We start from the raw sequence: 16,202 nt of genomic DNA, 5'->3' as shown, positions 1-16,202 counted from the left end.
TAGAAGAGTGTGGTGGAGTTGTAATAAATCGGTTATAGTGGTAGTAATTTATTTTACTGGTGGGAAAAGGGTAAATGCGGTTGGACAGAAACCGATCAGCGCCACTTACTGCGTCGGCTGTTACATTCCACGTGCTTCTTTCTTAATGGCTCGCTCCTCGCTCCATGCGTTTCCCACACCCTATCCTCTACTATCCACCAAAGTCAAACACATTTTTCTTCCTCTCTCTTCCACGCGCCTCTCTTTCCTCTTTCTTCCACTTCCCGCCCAACTTAATACATATTTTCTAATAAGTTTCGTTATTGGTGGAAACTCATGTGCAGTCGACTTCACGTGAAGTTGATAGTTGAGAATTGTTAAATAAAAATTTAGCTAAATCAATCATTTTCACGATCAATTATTTAGTTAAAAGATATATCAATTAATATAATTATATTACGTGTATATAAAACTAATATTGAATTAATTATTTATATAAAATATATATTAAAATATAAATATATATTAACAATGAGTTAAATAATATATATTTATATAAAAATATTTTATTAATATTAATATTAATGTGTCTTTAGCTAAATTCATATATTATTGTGTGAAATCATTATCTTGAAGAGAATGAAGCTCGACGTTGAGAATCTCTCATTTTTTTTTGGGCTTGTTTCATATATAAATATTTATTTTTTTTTATTTTATGAATAGAATTATCTAATTTAAAAAAAAAAAATCGACGTTACATGTAAACCTTTTTTCTTTTTCAAGAGCTATAACCCAATTCTCAATAAGTTTGGCTAGTCAGTTTTTCCTATATACTATACAGAAGTTATTTGTTAATTTAGAAATGTAAATGACATCATATGAATAAAGCAATACATTGTATATATACTTAGTCAAAATATTATCTGCAGATAGAAAAATTAACTATTAAATTAATTATTATGTATTTATATATTTTTAATATATTTTTTTATATTTTAATATATATTTTATATAAATAATTAATTTCATAATTGATTTTTTTATATACTTAGAATTGTTGATGCTTGTGTTCAAGGATGTATACGAGTCCTTAGATATTGCAATAAAGTAGAGTAAAAGCATTTTTTAAAAGGAAAAGTATTAGGAGCCAATGGAATATTTATACAATGTGTATAATGAGGATTTAGAGAGTATTAGAGATATAATCATTAGTGTTACTTTTTTTCATCAGTTGAAGTTTTTGGGATGAGTGGTATCATGACATGGTATTAGAATTTTTGGGAAGATGTTTATTATCGTTAGTACTCGAATGTTTATTTTAGATAGTATGGGGGATGTTCATTTTATAACTAAATAGCTATAGCTTACACATTATACAAATAGTCTATTATCTCTCTAGTACTCGACTAGAAGCAGATATATTGTTTGGTCAAACTTAGTTTTTTTTTTTTAACAAATAAAATCAAGTTTAGTTAAACAATAAATTTGACTGTTTGATCAAATTGATTTACTCTTTTTTTTTTTTAACAAATAAAACCAGTTCTATATTTCATATAGCTCAATATCACCACGTCCGTGCACTCAAATTAAAGAAAGGAGACACTTTAATAAAGACATTAAAAATGTCTTTTTTTAAAGACGTTCACACATGTCATGTTATTATTGGATATTCTTATTAAAATCGGTTAATAATTTATTTTTTATTATAAACCAGAACAAAATCGGTTTATTATAGCAACAATAATAAACCCAATTGTCTGCATTATAATTATTAGACCCGATTTGATCCGATCGAATTATACCATCTAAATCGAATATTTTTAAATTTTTTGATAAAAAGATAATTATATCCCTGACTTTTTGTTTTTCGGACATTTAAATCTCTAAAAATTTAAAAATACAATTAAATCCCTAAAAAAATTGAATTTATTGTTATTGTTATAAAAAAATCGGTTTTATTCTAATTTGTTAAAAAATTCAAAAATAACCGGTTCATTAATACGTCCAATAATAATGCGACACGTAAATGTTGTTAAAAAAGACATTTTACGCATATTTATGGGAGCATCCCCTTAAAGAAATAAGAGGCTCGATGTATTTTAGGATAAAACATAATAAAAAAATAAAAATAGAATAACTTGCTAAGATCTCAAAAACCCATTTAAATAATGGTGTATATGATTTTCTTATTTGCACTGGGATAGTGTAATCTTCATGATTCATTCCTTAAATATGAAACTGATAATTCGAAGAAGAATCAACCTCTGATTAGATTAGAATCGCAAGTAGGTATAATTTGCAAGAATTTTTAGAACAAGTGCGAGCCACAAAGCTCACATGTCAAGAGCGGTCCAACCGATTAATGTTAGGCGGATGGGGTGTGTGTATATAACTATATATATTTCACATCATTTTTTAATTCAAAAGATGAAGAACTAATTTATCATAAATTAAAATTTTCTATGATTAATTAGTTACTACATGTACATAATAGAATTCAAATTCTAACACTTATTTAAACAAATTAATAACAAACAAATAAATATGTTAGATATATACAAAAAATATATTAAATTAATTATAGTATAAAATATATATGTTAAAATATAAAAAATATATATTAAATATAAATTAAATAACATATATATTTATATATAAATATATAATAATTTAATAGTTAATTTTGTATATACATAATATTTTTATTAAAATATTGTTTTTATGAGAAAGATTAGATGATGAGATGTGAATAGATAAAATGATACTCGAAATTTGAATTAAGGATGAAGGATATGATTTCTTCCCAATAGAGGTTCTTTCCACTAAGCTAACTTCTGTTAGGTTTAATCTTAATTTTTTAATTTGATGTTGTCTATCGAATAAATTATCATAATTTAAATTTTTCATACATGATATAGATTAAATATATTATTTTTATTAAAAAAATATTATTATATTTTTGAATTTTTTATTTTGACTTTGATATTAATTTTTTAATTTGTTTAAAATTTAAAATTTTAACAAAAAATTTATTAAAAAAATATTCTATATTTTTATTATTTTTTACAGATTTTATAATATTATTTTCGACTGTTATTTTATTATCATTTTGATACTTTTTTCATTTTGTAAATTTAATAATTTTTTAAGAGTTAAATTTTTATTTATAATTTTTATAATTCTTTTAATAATTTTTTTCTAATTTTTGAAGATCTATATATTTTAATCTACCAATTTTTATTATTAATTATTCCATTCTTAGTCTAACAATTTTTATTTTAACTTTGAATTTATTGAATAAAATTTATTGTAAAATTGAGATTTTAAAAAGATTATTTTGTATTATATAATTTAAAAAATTCAATATCATTTAAATTTATATTAATTAAAATCATTTATTTTTGGTCTATTAGTTTGAATAATTTAATTATTTCTTTTCTTAGACATTTTAATTTATTTTTTATTCAATTTTATATATAATTTATGTTTTTATTGTTAGCTCATATTTTTTTAGAGCACGTTTTTTAACCGTGTCAAAATAAATAACTTCAAAAAAATTATATTTTTTATATCTTTCTTTATATGAGTGGTGGTTAAAAGAAATGTAAAAGGAATAAATAACTTCAAAAAAATTATATTTTTTATATCTTTCTTTATATGAGTGGTGGTTAAAAGAAATGTAAAAGGCGCCGATGAGTTATAACTCAAATGGCATAATCTCCTCATACTCAATTAAATATTGACTTGCAAGAAAAGAGAAGCGTTGAAGGACAAGATTCTATAATGGTCACTATGAGGTAGTCAAACAGATCAGAACCGTCCATTCATACGATGAACGTGATCAACGGCTATAACAGTTTTTTTTTTTGCATGGCGGAGATTGTGATGGCCCCCCGTGGGAGATGATATAACGTGACAAATTGACACTGAAACCAGTGAGAAAGATGGGAGAAGAAATTGATATCCATGGATGTCAATTTCAATGTGGGGGACCACACCATCCATCCCAAAAAGGCCCCTTATATATGGAATTAAATTTTGGGTATAGAATCCAGACAGAGGATATTATTGCATTTCATGAAAAACTTTAGCAATTATGAAATCTTCTGCAATGAATTTAAATTTTTGCATCATGAGTGGGGAGCCCAAGTTCGTGGTTTATGGTTGGGTCAAAAATGACAATAATAACTGGGGGGTTGCTTTCAAGCATTTTCTTGGCAAATCTTAAAATATGGGGTTTCATTTATATAGTGAATGTTTTAATTTGTGGTTAAATTAAAAAAAGAAACTGTCATAGATGTATCTAGTAATAGTAAGAAATTAAGAAGCGATGAGTGTCAGCGTTAACAAAATAAGGGTTGGATTATGTGGTAATGTTTCCATTTGAGGGATAATCATTGTGGGAAGAGATTGGTGCAAAGTGCAAACTAGTTTGAGCAGACATGTCATAAACATGCCAAAAGAAAAAACCGGGATAAAAGTGGAATTTTAATCTATTTTAGGGAATCATCTGTCTATGAAAATATATTATTCTCGTATTCATTTGAAGTTTTAAAATCTAAGTCCTATGAATATTTTATTTCTCAGAAAATTAATTGTCAAAATTTGAAAATTAAAAATATGTTACATTCTGATTATTATATTTTTTTGTTAAAGAGCTTCTTCTTCTTCTATATTGGTGTTGGCGTGTTTTAGAAATTAAGAATATATTTATAGAACAAAAATGTGTATAATAATAATAAAACAAACATATTCGTAATTTGTTATTAAAAATATTAAAAACAATTCCCCATAATGTGTACTATTAAACAAACAACTTTTTTAATACTCGAGCATAATATTACTAAGAAATGTTCTTAAAATATCTTTTTAAGGCTTTTGTATGTGTTAGTCAGTGTTTGATCCGGCATATTGTCACTCACTGAAATAATTAGTGTGTGTTTGAAAAGGTATTTGGAGAAAGGGATATATTTTTTTCAGAATTTTTTCTTTTATTATTTTAAACGTCTTGTTTGGATAATAATAAAAAGAATTTTATAAATCCCAATTATTTTTCGTTATATTACTCAGATATTTTTTATAATAAGAATTATATATCTTCTCAATTTTAACATTCTTTTTAAGAATGACATTCGTGTTGATTGGTTTTGAATAATATCAAAGCGAAGTACACAATATGCCTCAAAGGTTGGATTTTTATGTTTAGATATTTTCCCAAAGGTCTAGCTAGAAGTAATATAATCCAGTTTTATTTCCAATAAAACAAAATTAAAATAATGACATCACGTTTTACATCTAAAAATACAATTTTTTTTGTTTCCCACGGTATCCTCCAATCCGACAAGTCAAGGACCGATGGGATGCTGCATGTACAAGACGGGATTCGAACCCCGATATTTAAAAATACACTTTAATCAATATTAATCATATAATTTTTTCAACATACTATAGACAAAACCAGGCCCATTAAGAATAAAAGCCCATCAAATACGACCTCTTCCAATTATCCGACCTCTTAAGAGGTGGGACGCGACAAGGGAGGTTCAGCCTCACTTGTCTAAACAAGTAATTGACTTCCCAAATCTCTTCTATTATCATTATTTCATCTAAAGATAGATCTTAACAAACTCCTAAAATAAAAGGAACGGTTATCCACCAATAAAAATAAATCTACTTTAAAATATGGTTATCTTTTCTACGATAAATACACTGACACGTATATTCAAGTTCCAATCTATTAAAAATCTGCTTAAAATCTTTGCTAACTTAGGCATCGAAGTCTTTTGCAAGTACCATCTCCACCTTCTCACGAGAAACTTGGATAGCGGTATCTAAGCACTAGAATAAGTCGAACGCTACGTTCAGAGCCAAATTACCGTTTCAGATAACTCTCAAAACACTATCATATAATTTATAAATATAATATATAATTTCAAAGGTTCAATTTATAAAAACAGAAACAAAAATGTAATTAAATATTTTATATAAACCAACAACATATTTAAAGTAACATTTAGTTATAAATACACCTACCTTTTTTGTCCGTCTATTTCCTTGATCTACCCCGTAACGAATTAGCTATTTTAATTCAGGGATGCTACACATTCATGTAACTATATAACCAAGTTGGCCCAGCACCAAAAAAACTCAATATCATTAAATGAAACGTGAAATACACGCACCCAATACACACGAAATCGCTCTTACGCAACGCTGTTTCTCCCCATGCTTCTTCTTCTTCTCCCGCGCTTCTTATTATTCTTCAGAAGTGCAGATCGAAGAAGAAAACGAAGAAGAATAGGAAGAAGATAAATGCAACCAGATCGAAATAAGAAAACGAGAAGATGAACGCCACCAAAAAAGAACGACGAAGGGTCGAAGGCAACGCAGATCAATAAGAAAGAACGCGAGTAGAGAAGAAGAAGAAGAGGAGGAAGAAGAAGAAGAAGGAGGAGGTTTACGTTGCAGCAGAAGGTTTACATTGAGCAAAACTTTAGGTTGCAGCACGTTATATGTAGCGCGTGTATGACAAACAAGTGAGGAGTGGGGGATGCACGTGTGGAGAAAATTAAAATTACTTGATTAACAACAATGTAAAAAATGCATAGATGCAAAACTTTTTCGATTTTAATTGGGGACAAACCAAAAAAATATTCTCAAATTATTTTATTATTGATAAAAATATATTTAAATTTTATTATTAATAAAAATAATTTTAAATTATTTAAAAATATAATAAAAATATATATTTATTCCGTTAATAAAATATATCTCTAAATATCATTGGATATTTTTGGCACGTTTTTTAATCAATTGAAGCCATTTTTATCAAATTGGATAATATTTTTGGCAACGTCAAAATGATGTGAATATATTTTATTATTTGTTATGATTTACCTTTTAACACGTGATGATAGAATATTTCAGTTCTTTATTTTGTTTTTAATTTTTATATTCCCTTCTCGATCTAATAACTTGCTTTGTTGTATAATCAAATACTCCTGAAATGGAAATTGAACCAACTCGTATTTTATTCATTTGTCCAAGCATTTCATGTTTAATTGATAAGATATTATTATATACGAACAGAAGTTTTTATATAAGTCAACGAGCTATAACTCAAATGGTATATATTTATTTAAAAGGTCGTGGGTTCGAATCTCTTTATTTTTTATTAAAAAAAAAGTTGTTATGCAAGTAATTATCCAATACGATAAAATATATATCACTAAATATCAAATTGGCCTATTAGCTCAGTTGGTTAGAGCGTCGTGCTAATAACGCGAAGGTCGCAGGTTCGAGACCTGCATGGGCCAAAAATTTTTAAGCTTCTTGTTCTATTTTATTACACAAATTCTTACTTCTTTACCTTTTCAAAAGCAACGCGTAGAAGATAATTCAGTGATTCAAAATGAAACTTTTCTATTTTATTACACAAATTCTTACTTCTTTACCTTTTCAAAAGCAACGCGTAGAAGATAATTCAGTGATTCAAAATGAAACTTTCACATATATTCTCATTCAAAGAAGTTAACAGGTACATTGAATGTACTAAACAAATTTAAAAATCAAAATGGATATTTACTGAAGAATTAATCATCATTTAAATGTAGCATGAATCCGGAGCATGCAATGATGTACTTCCAGTGAGAATCTAAACAAGAAGATAGTTTAATTTTAGTTTGATGAAACAAGAATCATTGAAAACGAGCAATAAATACTAGTCAACGAACCATATAAATTATGGGTCTGGGATAGTTGAACCACTGGTATAGGATGTTGCAATAAATTTGTACGAACAATATGATCCTCTCTATTAGTCCATCTATATCTTGGAATTTTATATTTATATTGGTTGGTTGTTCAAATATTTACTAGGAAGCATTCAGACTCATAATTTCTCCATATTATTAATCATAGATCATAGGAGCATGCCCAGCATAACAATATTCATACACCTCCTTAAAGTCTCCAAGCCAGCCACTACGGAATTTTGGCATTGAATTGAAATCAATTGAATTTTGTCGAAGGACCGCACAATAGTCACAAGTATCTTGAGTTACATATATACATTTTGCAAAACATTAAATAGGGATTGCTCTGAGATGTTATCTGAAATCGGATTGGGTTTTGGACCTAGACCTGAGGTTAAAACATCTAAGATTGTAAATATTAGCTTGTTTGTTAGGATAATTATTTATCCGATATTTTTTTTGGATGTGATGCAAGTACTTGCAAAAAATTTCGAACTATAAGTCAGTAAGAGTTTTAGCAGATTTTTAATGAGATTAAATTAAAAAAAAGAATACTTATGACGTTTATAGAGTAGTAGAATGAGATTTAGTCATTTTTTAGAGATAACTTTAAAAAATTATAAGTAGTTACTTTTGTACAGAGTGAAAGGTTACCCCATGTTTGAGTTGGTTATTCTCGGGACAGATTCATAAATATTATTATGAATGGTCAATAATATATATAATATTAAAATACGATTTATGCGTATAAATTATATAATGTAAGATGCAATATAGAAATATACTAATAGAGAATATATTTTAAAGTACAATAAATATGTGTGTATTTTTTACTAATGAAATTATACATATCGATTTTTCATATCCTAAAATTCATCAATAATAAAATTTGTATCAAATCTTTCAACAATCTTCTTCTTAATGTAAACTAAAAGACAATTAGTAAGAAATTCATCTTCCATTTTGTTTTCGAGTCTATTCTTTATAGTATTCTTAGTTGAAAAACATCTCACAGTTGTATCAGTTAAAACATAAAGAGTTAATACCAAAGGAATCAAACGATCAATCAAATGATACATTAAAGATTTTTTTGTCTTCGTTAACCCTTGACATAACTCAAAAAGTGTGCACAAATTACTTAATTCAATATGGTTAAGAATATCAAATTTATATATTGAGTTTGTATTCTAATGTAAAATTTTTCTTGGTCACTAAACTCGTTTGAATAAAATCATTCTATATATTTTTCAAACAAAAAATAAAAGTATATAACTTATAATAATTTTATATACTTAATAACTTATTGTTATTATTTTGTTTTTAAAATCTGCCCCATTGAGTCCGTCACTAATTATCACTTTTGTGATGATAACTAAAGTAGTGAAAAAGCATTTGACTTGTTCTCTAAATCAGATCGAATATCAGTTAAATGGCTCGTATTTAAGTTAGTCCGACTCGTATGAATTTAAATTGTTATGTTAGACCTATTTTGTGTGATTTACTTATGAGTATCACTAGTTCTTTTAGTGAGAATATGGACTAAATTTATATATAATCAAGAATAAAAGATAAAATTTAGTCAAAACTACTTCACCTTGTTAAGTAATTTTTCTCAAAAACCTTACTATTTAACTCAAAATAATATTCTTTTTTATCCCTGCTGCCTTTAATGGCAAAAGCCCAAGGCATTTCCCCAATTTTGTAGTAAAATTAAAAGAGAAGAATACAACAAAGTTTAAACACTTATGCAATCCAACGTTTCAGTTGCACATTTTTATGCTTGCAAACAAATGCTAGTTGAAGTACTTGATATCCAAAATGTGGTTCATCAATAATCAGATGTGAAAAACTAGCACTTCTATTAGTTGTGATAAATTTGTCATATAACAAATACCGCAGTCTCTATCCATTTTCATAAAATATTATGCAGTCTCTAATAAAAAGTAAATAACAAAAACGATCCCTACATTCACGTTTTATGTAAGTTTTTGGTCTAATACATAGACTGCAAACTACTAAAGAGTAGGTTCAGTAGGTTGGGCTCATTTACACCCACAAACTAACCCAACGAAAATTTTTCTGACAAGATTCATAGCCCAACTAAAACAAGTAACCTACTCCAAATACAAACCAAAATCTGACCGTCAAAAAGTATCCCTGTTTCCAGTCCAAAAAAATGATTCCTGTTTCCAGTCCAATTCAGACCAACGAAAAGTACAAATATACCCTCCAAAAGAAATGTTTTTATCCTTTTGAAAAAAAAATCAGACACTACGCCTCTTCTACCAGACAAAGTTGACACATGATCTACCACAAACATTTTTCACATAAATACTAAAAAAAAGTATAATTTGATTATTTATGTAATAAATAATAATTATTTGTAATTTGTAGCATCTTTGATTTTGGGTGATCCATTTTCTTCTAGTCTTCTAGCATCGACTAAAAGCAACGGAAGCAGAAACACACGTAGTGAAAGGAAGAAAGACTCAGAATTCGGAAGTACAAACTAAAACACTTCCAATGGCTCAACTATCCTCTTTCACGTGCACCCCACGCGCCCCTTCCACCACCTCGCAAAACCCTAATTCCCTCTTTCCATTTTCTCTTTCTCCCCTTCGCTTCCCATTCCCTCTCTCTCCACGCTCTCAAACCTTCCCTTCTATCCGCCTCGCCGCCTCCTCCCCTGCCGGCGGTGGCTCCGGCGACGTTGACAAGGCCTCCGCGAAGATCTCCGATGAATGGGGTGAGGATTACGAGCCCGAGCCCGAAGCGGCGTTCACCAAGCTTCCCGATTCTGACCCTCCCAGGGACGAAGATGAGTGGGAGGAAGGAGGACGTGATGGCGCCGGCGGTTACATCGAAGGCGGAAACGGAACTCCGGCTGCCACGCCTAAGGATGTTTCGGCGGAGGAGGAGGGGAAGCTGGAGGGTCTGAAGCGGGCTCTAGTGGACAGTGTTTATGGGACTCAGCTCGGGTTTCGGGCAGGGTCGGAGGTCCGGGCCGAGGTATCCGAGTTGGTGACTCAGTTGGAAGCGGCAAACCCGACGCCTAACCCGGTTGAGGAACCCGCGCTTCTCGATGGAACTTGGGTGTTGCTGTAAGTCTGAGCTGAATTTTATTCAACTATGCTTTTCATGTTAATGCATATTTAGTTATGAATAGTTGCAGCTCAAGTGAACTATGCTTCTCGTTGAGTAATGAAACTTTGATTTTGATTGATATGATCGTTGCATGCTGTTGTGTAAATGGAACATGCAATCTAGGTCATGCCTTGGGGAAATGGTTATAGGGTTTGGGACTGCATGCTTTCATTGGGGGGAAGAGAAAGGAAAAAAAAAAAAAAAGAGATGATTTTTACTGTTTTAGGCAATACTGTGCTTTATGCTTATCTTGATGTATTCTGATTTCTGGCAGAAATAGTGGAAATTTTCATTGGTACTGAATATTGATGAATACGAAGCAAAGTCAAAATTTCTGTTTATTTTGTGATTCACAATCCTTTCGGTTGCTGTGCTTTTAAAACTGATGTCAGGTACACTGCATCTTCGGAACTTTTACCTCTTCTAGCAGTTGGATCGTTACCTTTGTTGAAGGTGGACAAGATTTCACAAACAATCGATACTGGTAGCTTGACCATTATAAACTCCATCACATTATCTAGTCCTTTTACCACTTTGTCTTTCAGTGCATCTGCCTCATTTGAAGTTCGAACCCCTACAAGAATACAGGTATCTTCTCATGAAAATTTTAGTATTTCACCATCTCACAAATTAGAAAGACAAAATTTGCTTGACTCTTTGTTTTAACACCTTGAGGTGCCAAAAAGTGCATTCGTAGTTTAATTGAAGTTTATTGTTACAATAAGGGAAAATGTAACATACTTGACTAGTTGACTCTATTGCATTATCTTACAGTAAATATTTGCTAGTGGAGCATTCAATCATAACGTTCATAGTAAAAAGTCAAAGATTAAGAGGTTCATTGTAAAAACCCCTAAGCTGCCTGCTGCTAAGAGTGCCAGAGACCGAAATTAGTCATATCTTGTATATCTTTGTCATTACAAATAGGAAGCTGGATGAGTAGGCTTATGAATATTTGCAATTATCTACTAGGTGTTTCGGCCTTAAGGTGGGTCACATCTTAACCAAAAAACCATGCCTAAGTTACCAAAGGGAAGAGGCACACACCTCCTCGTATGAGAGAACTGACTCAACCAGTTCTTAAATTAAGAATGATAAAGTGAGGAGGTTGATAAAGTGAGAAAGTGAGTGTCTAATCATTCTTAAATTAAGATAACGAGGCTCATAAACGATGGAAGTTATAAATTCAATGGTAATTAACCCCCTCACTTTACGGATCTGCTCACTTTAGAGGATCTTTTTCCATTACGCATGGATGCTGAATTCCGCTTTTGTGTTTTGGGATTTACCTCCTCCTGAGTTAGCTAGGATTCTTTGTGAAGATGATATATGGGTTACCTTACCCTGTTTAGTTTGTATCTAGGTTCCTTTTGTTTTGGGCTTTTGCCCCGTTTCAATACGAAAAAGAGTTATCTTTCTCTTTCTCTATTGAAAGAACCTTAATTGAATAGCGAAACCGAATCGTTGCTCGGAAGAAATCCTTAATTAAGGCCTTCTTCATTCACCAATATAACAATAAGGTTATTTTAAGTTCTCTAACTAAATTGCTTTTTTAATAAGCTCCTGTATTATGAAAACTGACAACTGCATTCTCTTATTTGTGATAATGTAAAAAAGTAAATTACGTATGAATTATGATATAAGCTGATATGGTTGCATGCAAATGTTTTTGCTTTTCCAATGTTAATAATAATACAATGGTGCAATCCAATGTTTGTTGTATCCTGCATGTTAAATAAGTTTCCTCAGCTTGCATAGATGACTAGAAAACTCTTGCTAACATTTCTAAATGCAAACAGGTTACATTTAAAGAAGGTTCATTCAATCCTCCAGAGATAAAGTCTCGACCTGAACTGCCAGAAGATGTAGACGTTTTTGGCCAAAGGATCAGCCTTTCACCTCTGCAACAATCTCTTGGTCCTCTGCAAGATGCAGTGGCAAACATTTCACGTGCCATATCCGGTCAGCCACCTCTCAAGGTTCCCATTCCTGGTGAGAGGACTAGTTCATGGCTTATTACTACATATCTTGATAAGGACTTCAGAATATCAAGGGGAGATGGCGGTCTTTTTGTCCTTGCCAAAGAAGGGAGTCCCCTTCTTGATTAGTGGGAGGAAATATTAGTTCCTCCCTTCTCACCCCACCCCATCCCCGTCCCCCAAAAACGGTATATAAAAAGGTTACATTCTTTTCTGATTTTGTTTTTTTTTTTGTTTATTTCTTTTCTTTTACCTCTCAAGTTGTTGTAATATTGTATATTTAAATATTTAGTCGACAGGTTTGACATTCTCAGGCTGTAATTCTACAATGATAATAAGTATTTAGAGGAGCCAAATCCTCTTTAAATAAAGTGGTATGTTTCAATTCATTATTATCCTGCTGAAATGTTGACTTGGGGAAGAATGGTCAAATCAATCAAATATATGCGAGGTATATATACACACACAATGATAAAGGGGCTCTCGATCGTTGATCATCAAAATGAAGAAAACATTGAAGAGAATTTTTCAACCTGCCCTTGCTTACCATATATGGTCAGTACTCAGTAGGGGCTTAATCTTGTTTTCTCTACACACCCAGTGTCCGGTGATTTAGAGGCTTACAGCTTTCTTACTCCATCGAAGTTTATTATATTTGTTTTCATGCTTTACAGTTTACAGATTGGGAGCTTTAACTCCAAAAATCCATCTTCGGCACAACCTAAAATGCAACGAGAATGACAATATAGTAGACAAATAGCAGCATACTTTGGTACTGGTTACTTCCGTCTAGCATTAAATTTTATAAGAAATAATTGAAGTGATTGAATGGTGTTAAAATTGTACTACCCATCTTTCCTATACCCATATCATTAGAGAGAAATGAATGGATTTTTTACCTCAAGTTTTAAATGACTTTACCACATTTTTATTGGAATACCAAACAAAGAGTTGCACTAGTTGCCAAGAAAATGAAATCAAATATGAAACCTACAAGCATACAATATATAAGAATATCATCATATATGATCAAGTCAAGAAATTTTGTGTGTATCTTTGATTAGAAGGTAAAGGTGGGATGAAGATATGGGACCTTTATTGAGTAAACTTACACAAAATCTTATTGAGTAAATTTAATACAAGCAAAAGACAAATTACAAAAATATTGAATTTGGACACACATTTGAATCCCATCAAGCTCGCTATCAGCTTCATTTTCTTTTCTCTTTCCCAAATGTAACTTAAGTATTGTTCAGTTCAGTATTATTATCGACAACACCTGTGATATTAACAACTGATTCTTCAACTAAAACTCAGAACAAATGCACATAACAACTCGTCATGCAAAATGAAGCTTGACAGACCATAAAAAGTACAAAAGAGACGAGAAAAATAAAAACAAAAAACCTTAAGGCTACCATCCCCATCAGTGTATGAAATTGCCACATAAACATCATTCTTTAACTACCTTTTCCTTTTCTTTTTTTAAAAATGGCCTAAACAAAAATACGGGTGACGTAAACCACTAGCAAAGAGATGGAGAGCTAGTTTCGCAGCATCCATTGCATGATGTCCTTCCTAAATACACCTCCTGACTCATTCATTCTATAATTTGATCTAGAGACTTCAGGAGCATAGATGCTGAGGTTCCTGCCATGGACACTAGTCCCGGCAGGATTCGGTGGTCGAGTCATCCTTGAAATGGTAGGAAAAGGTCTTTTCCTCAACGAGGTAAAGAGATGCCTATCGGAGTCCTTCTTGAAGGATCCAAAATAACCAGTAGGCTTGTTGTTGGAAGCTCCAGTTGAATTCTTTGTCAGTTTTTCACTTGAGCTGCCACTGGGAAGTGATCCAGAAGGAGCACCTCGAATTCCAGCTGATGGCTTCATCCGATCTAGCCATCGCAAAATTGTGTTTCCAAGATTCCGTCCTGCTTCTATGTCTCTATCTTGAATGTTTCTATGAACTTTGACTACTACGTCAAATACAGCACGGGTCCGCCTGTGAAGCACCAAAACAAAAGTCCAATAATGAAATTGTAAGACAGTGATGCATCCATACCAAAGCACTGAGGTGCCTAAGTGAAACAAAACTCAGTAACAAATTACAACGATGAATAAAGTAAGAAACTGATGCTAATAATTGACCCCAAAAACTTTGTGATCTCAGAAGACAATAAGTAAATCATTGGCTCTCAAATATTTGTAATACGACACAGCTGTTGTCCTCCAAGATTTCATATTTGGATGTAGCAATGCATTAACACAATCCAGTCACACAATTATTAATTAAATGAATCAACCTTTCTCCCAACCACCTTTCCATCAGTAATATTCACTTTAGAGTGTGTGTGAACAATTAGAAGTGCTATGAAATATAATCTACAAACTTTCACCAGGCCCCACAAATTTCGTTGTAATATAACCTTTGCTATGTCAAAGAAATAAATATTCAAGGCTTTAAGCTTCTCCAAAGATACAAATGTGATTTACAAGAACTCAAGCTAGTATCTGGTTTTATGATATTTTTCTAATCACGAATAACAGGAAACATATAAAAAACCAAACATCCCTGCACTATGCTTGTGTGTGAAACAAATTAACAAACACCTAACCTGCTTATTGAATAATATCTTCAAAGCTAATTTAAAAAGACTACCTAAAGTAATTACACTCAAATCACACATTTGGACAACAACCAAACCAGATGCAAACTTTACATAATTACATAATTACATTTTTGGCATCATTTAGTTATTTATTGGTTATATATCAGAATCATCGATTGAATCCTTAAAATTCCTCACAACTAAATAAACAAACACCGAAATGCACATTGCTGTCAATCACGTAGCTACCTAAAAACACAAATGAAAAGAAAAAATAATCACACTTGAGAGCATGTTACATGTATTCATCAACAAGAACAATATCACACGCATCTCTAGATTCACGACTTAATAAACGAGAGCGAAAGAAACAAAGAAAGAAATAAGAGAGGTATAGGTACCTGTGAAGGAAATCGCGGACCTTAGGGTGGTTAGGGCTAATGAGCTTGCGCTGAATCCTGAGGGCAAGCCTGTAAGTTCGTTTCAGACCCAGAAAATACGCAGTTCCAAGTGTTATCTCCCACAGCACCATTCTGATCTCTTCTCATATGAAATTACAATGTTTCACCTATTATAATTAATTTTTAATAATCATAGAGTAAGCGATGATGAAATTGTTTCCTGCTGCACAAGCTTGCTTTTTTTTAATATATTCTTTTTACTTGTTCTCCACTCTCCCAGAATTTTCGTAACTTCGTTCTACGCCCTTTTTCCTGTGTGCCCTCGCGGTGCCTTCTC

At 31.2% G+C, this 16,202-nt stretch overlaps 2 protein-coding genes and 1 non-coding gene across 3 annotated transcripts; 2 read left to right on the top strand and 1 right to left on the bottom strand.

Annotated features, from left to right (window-relative positions):
* The first annotated feature begins 7,221 nt into the window (after positions 1-7,221).
* On the top strand, positions 7,222-7,295 carry TRNAI-AAU (transfer RNA isoleucine (anticodon AAU)). Its single transcript has one exon. It is a non-coding gene; the product is annotated as a tRNA-Ile (tRNA).
* A 2,817-nt stretch (positions 7,296-10,112) lies between these two features.
* LOC107642349 (Plastid-lipid associated protein PAP / fibrillin family protein) lies at positions 10,113-13,245 on the top strand. Its single transcript, XM_016345674.3, has 3 exons — positions 10,113-10,834; positions 11,270-11,465; positions 12,677-13,245. The coding sequence occupies exons 1-3, from the start codon at positions 10,257-10,259 to the stop codon at positions 12,983-12,985; spliced, it is 1,083 nt and encodes a 360-aa protein (XP_016201160.1). The 5' UTR covers positions 10,113-10,256; the 3' UTR covers positions 12,986-13,245.
* Positions 13,246-13,950: 705 nt separating this feature from the next.
* LOC107642347 (uncharacterized) lies at positions 13,951-16,202 on the bottom strand. The gene is made up of 2 exons (XM_016345673.3): positions 15,866-16,202; positions 13,951-14,857 (listed from the first exon to the last, which is right to left on the bottom strand). The coding sequence occupies exons 1-2, from the start codon at positions 15,994-15,996 to the stop codon at positions 14,401-14,403; spliced, it is 588 nt and encodes a 195-aa protein (XP_016201159.1). The 5' UTR covers positions 15,997-16,202; the 3' UTR covers positions 13,951-14,400.

Source organism: Arachis ipaensis, chromosome B5 (genome assembly GCF_059453495.1).
Source record: "Arachis ipaensis isolate K30076 ecotype BB chromosome B5, ASM5945349v1, whole genome shotgun sequence".
Lineage (NCBI taxonomy): Eukaryota > Viridiplantae > Streptophyta > Magnoliopsida > Fabales > Fabaceae > Arachis > Arachis ipaensis.
Note: the sequence above shows the minus strand (reverse complement) of the source record. Positions and strands in the feature narration are given on the sequence as shown.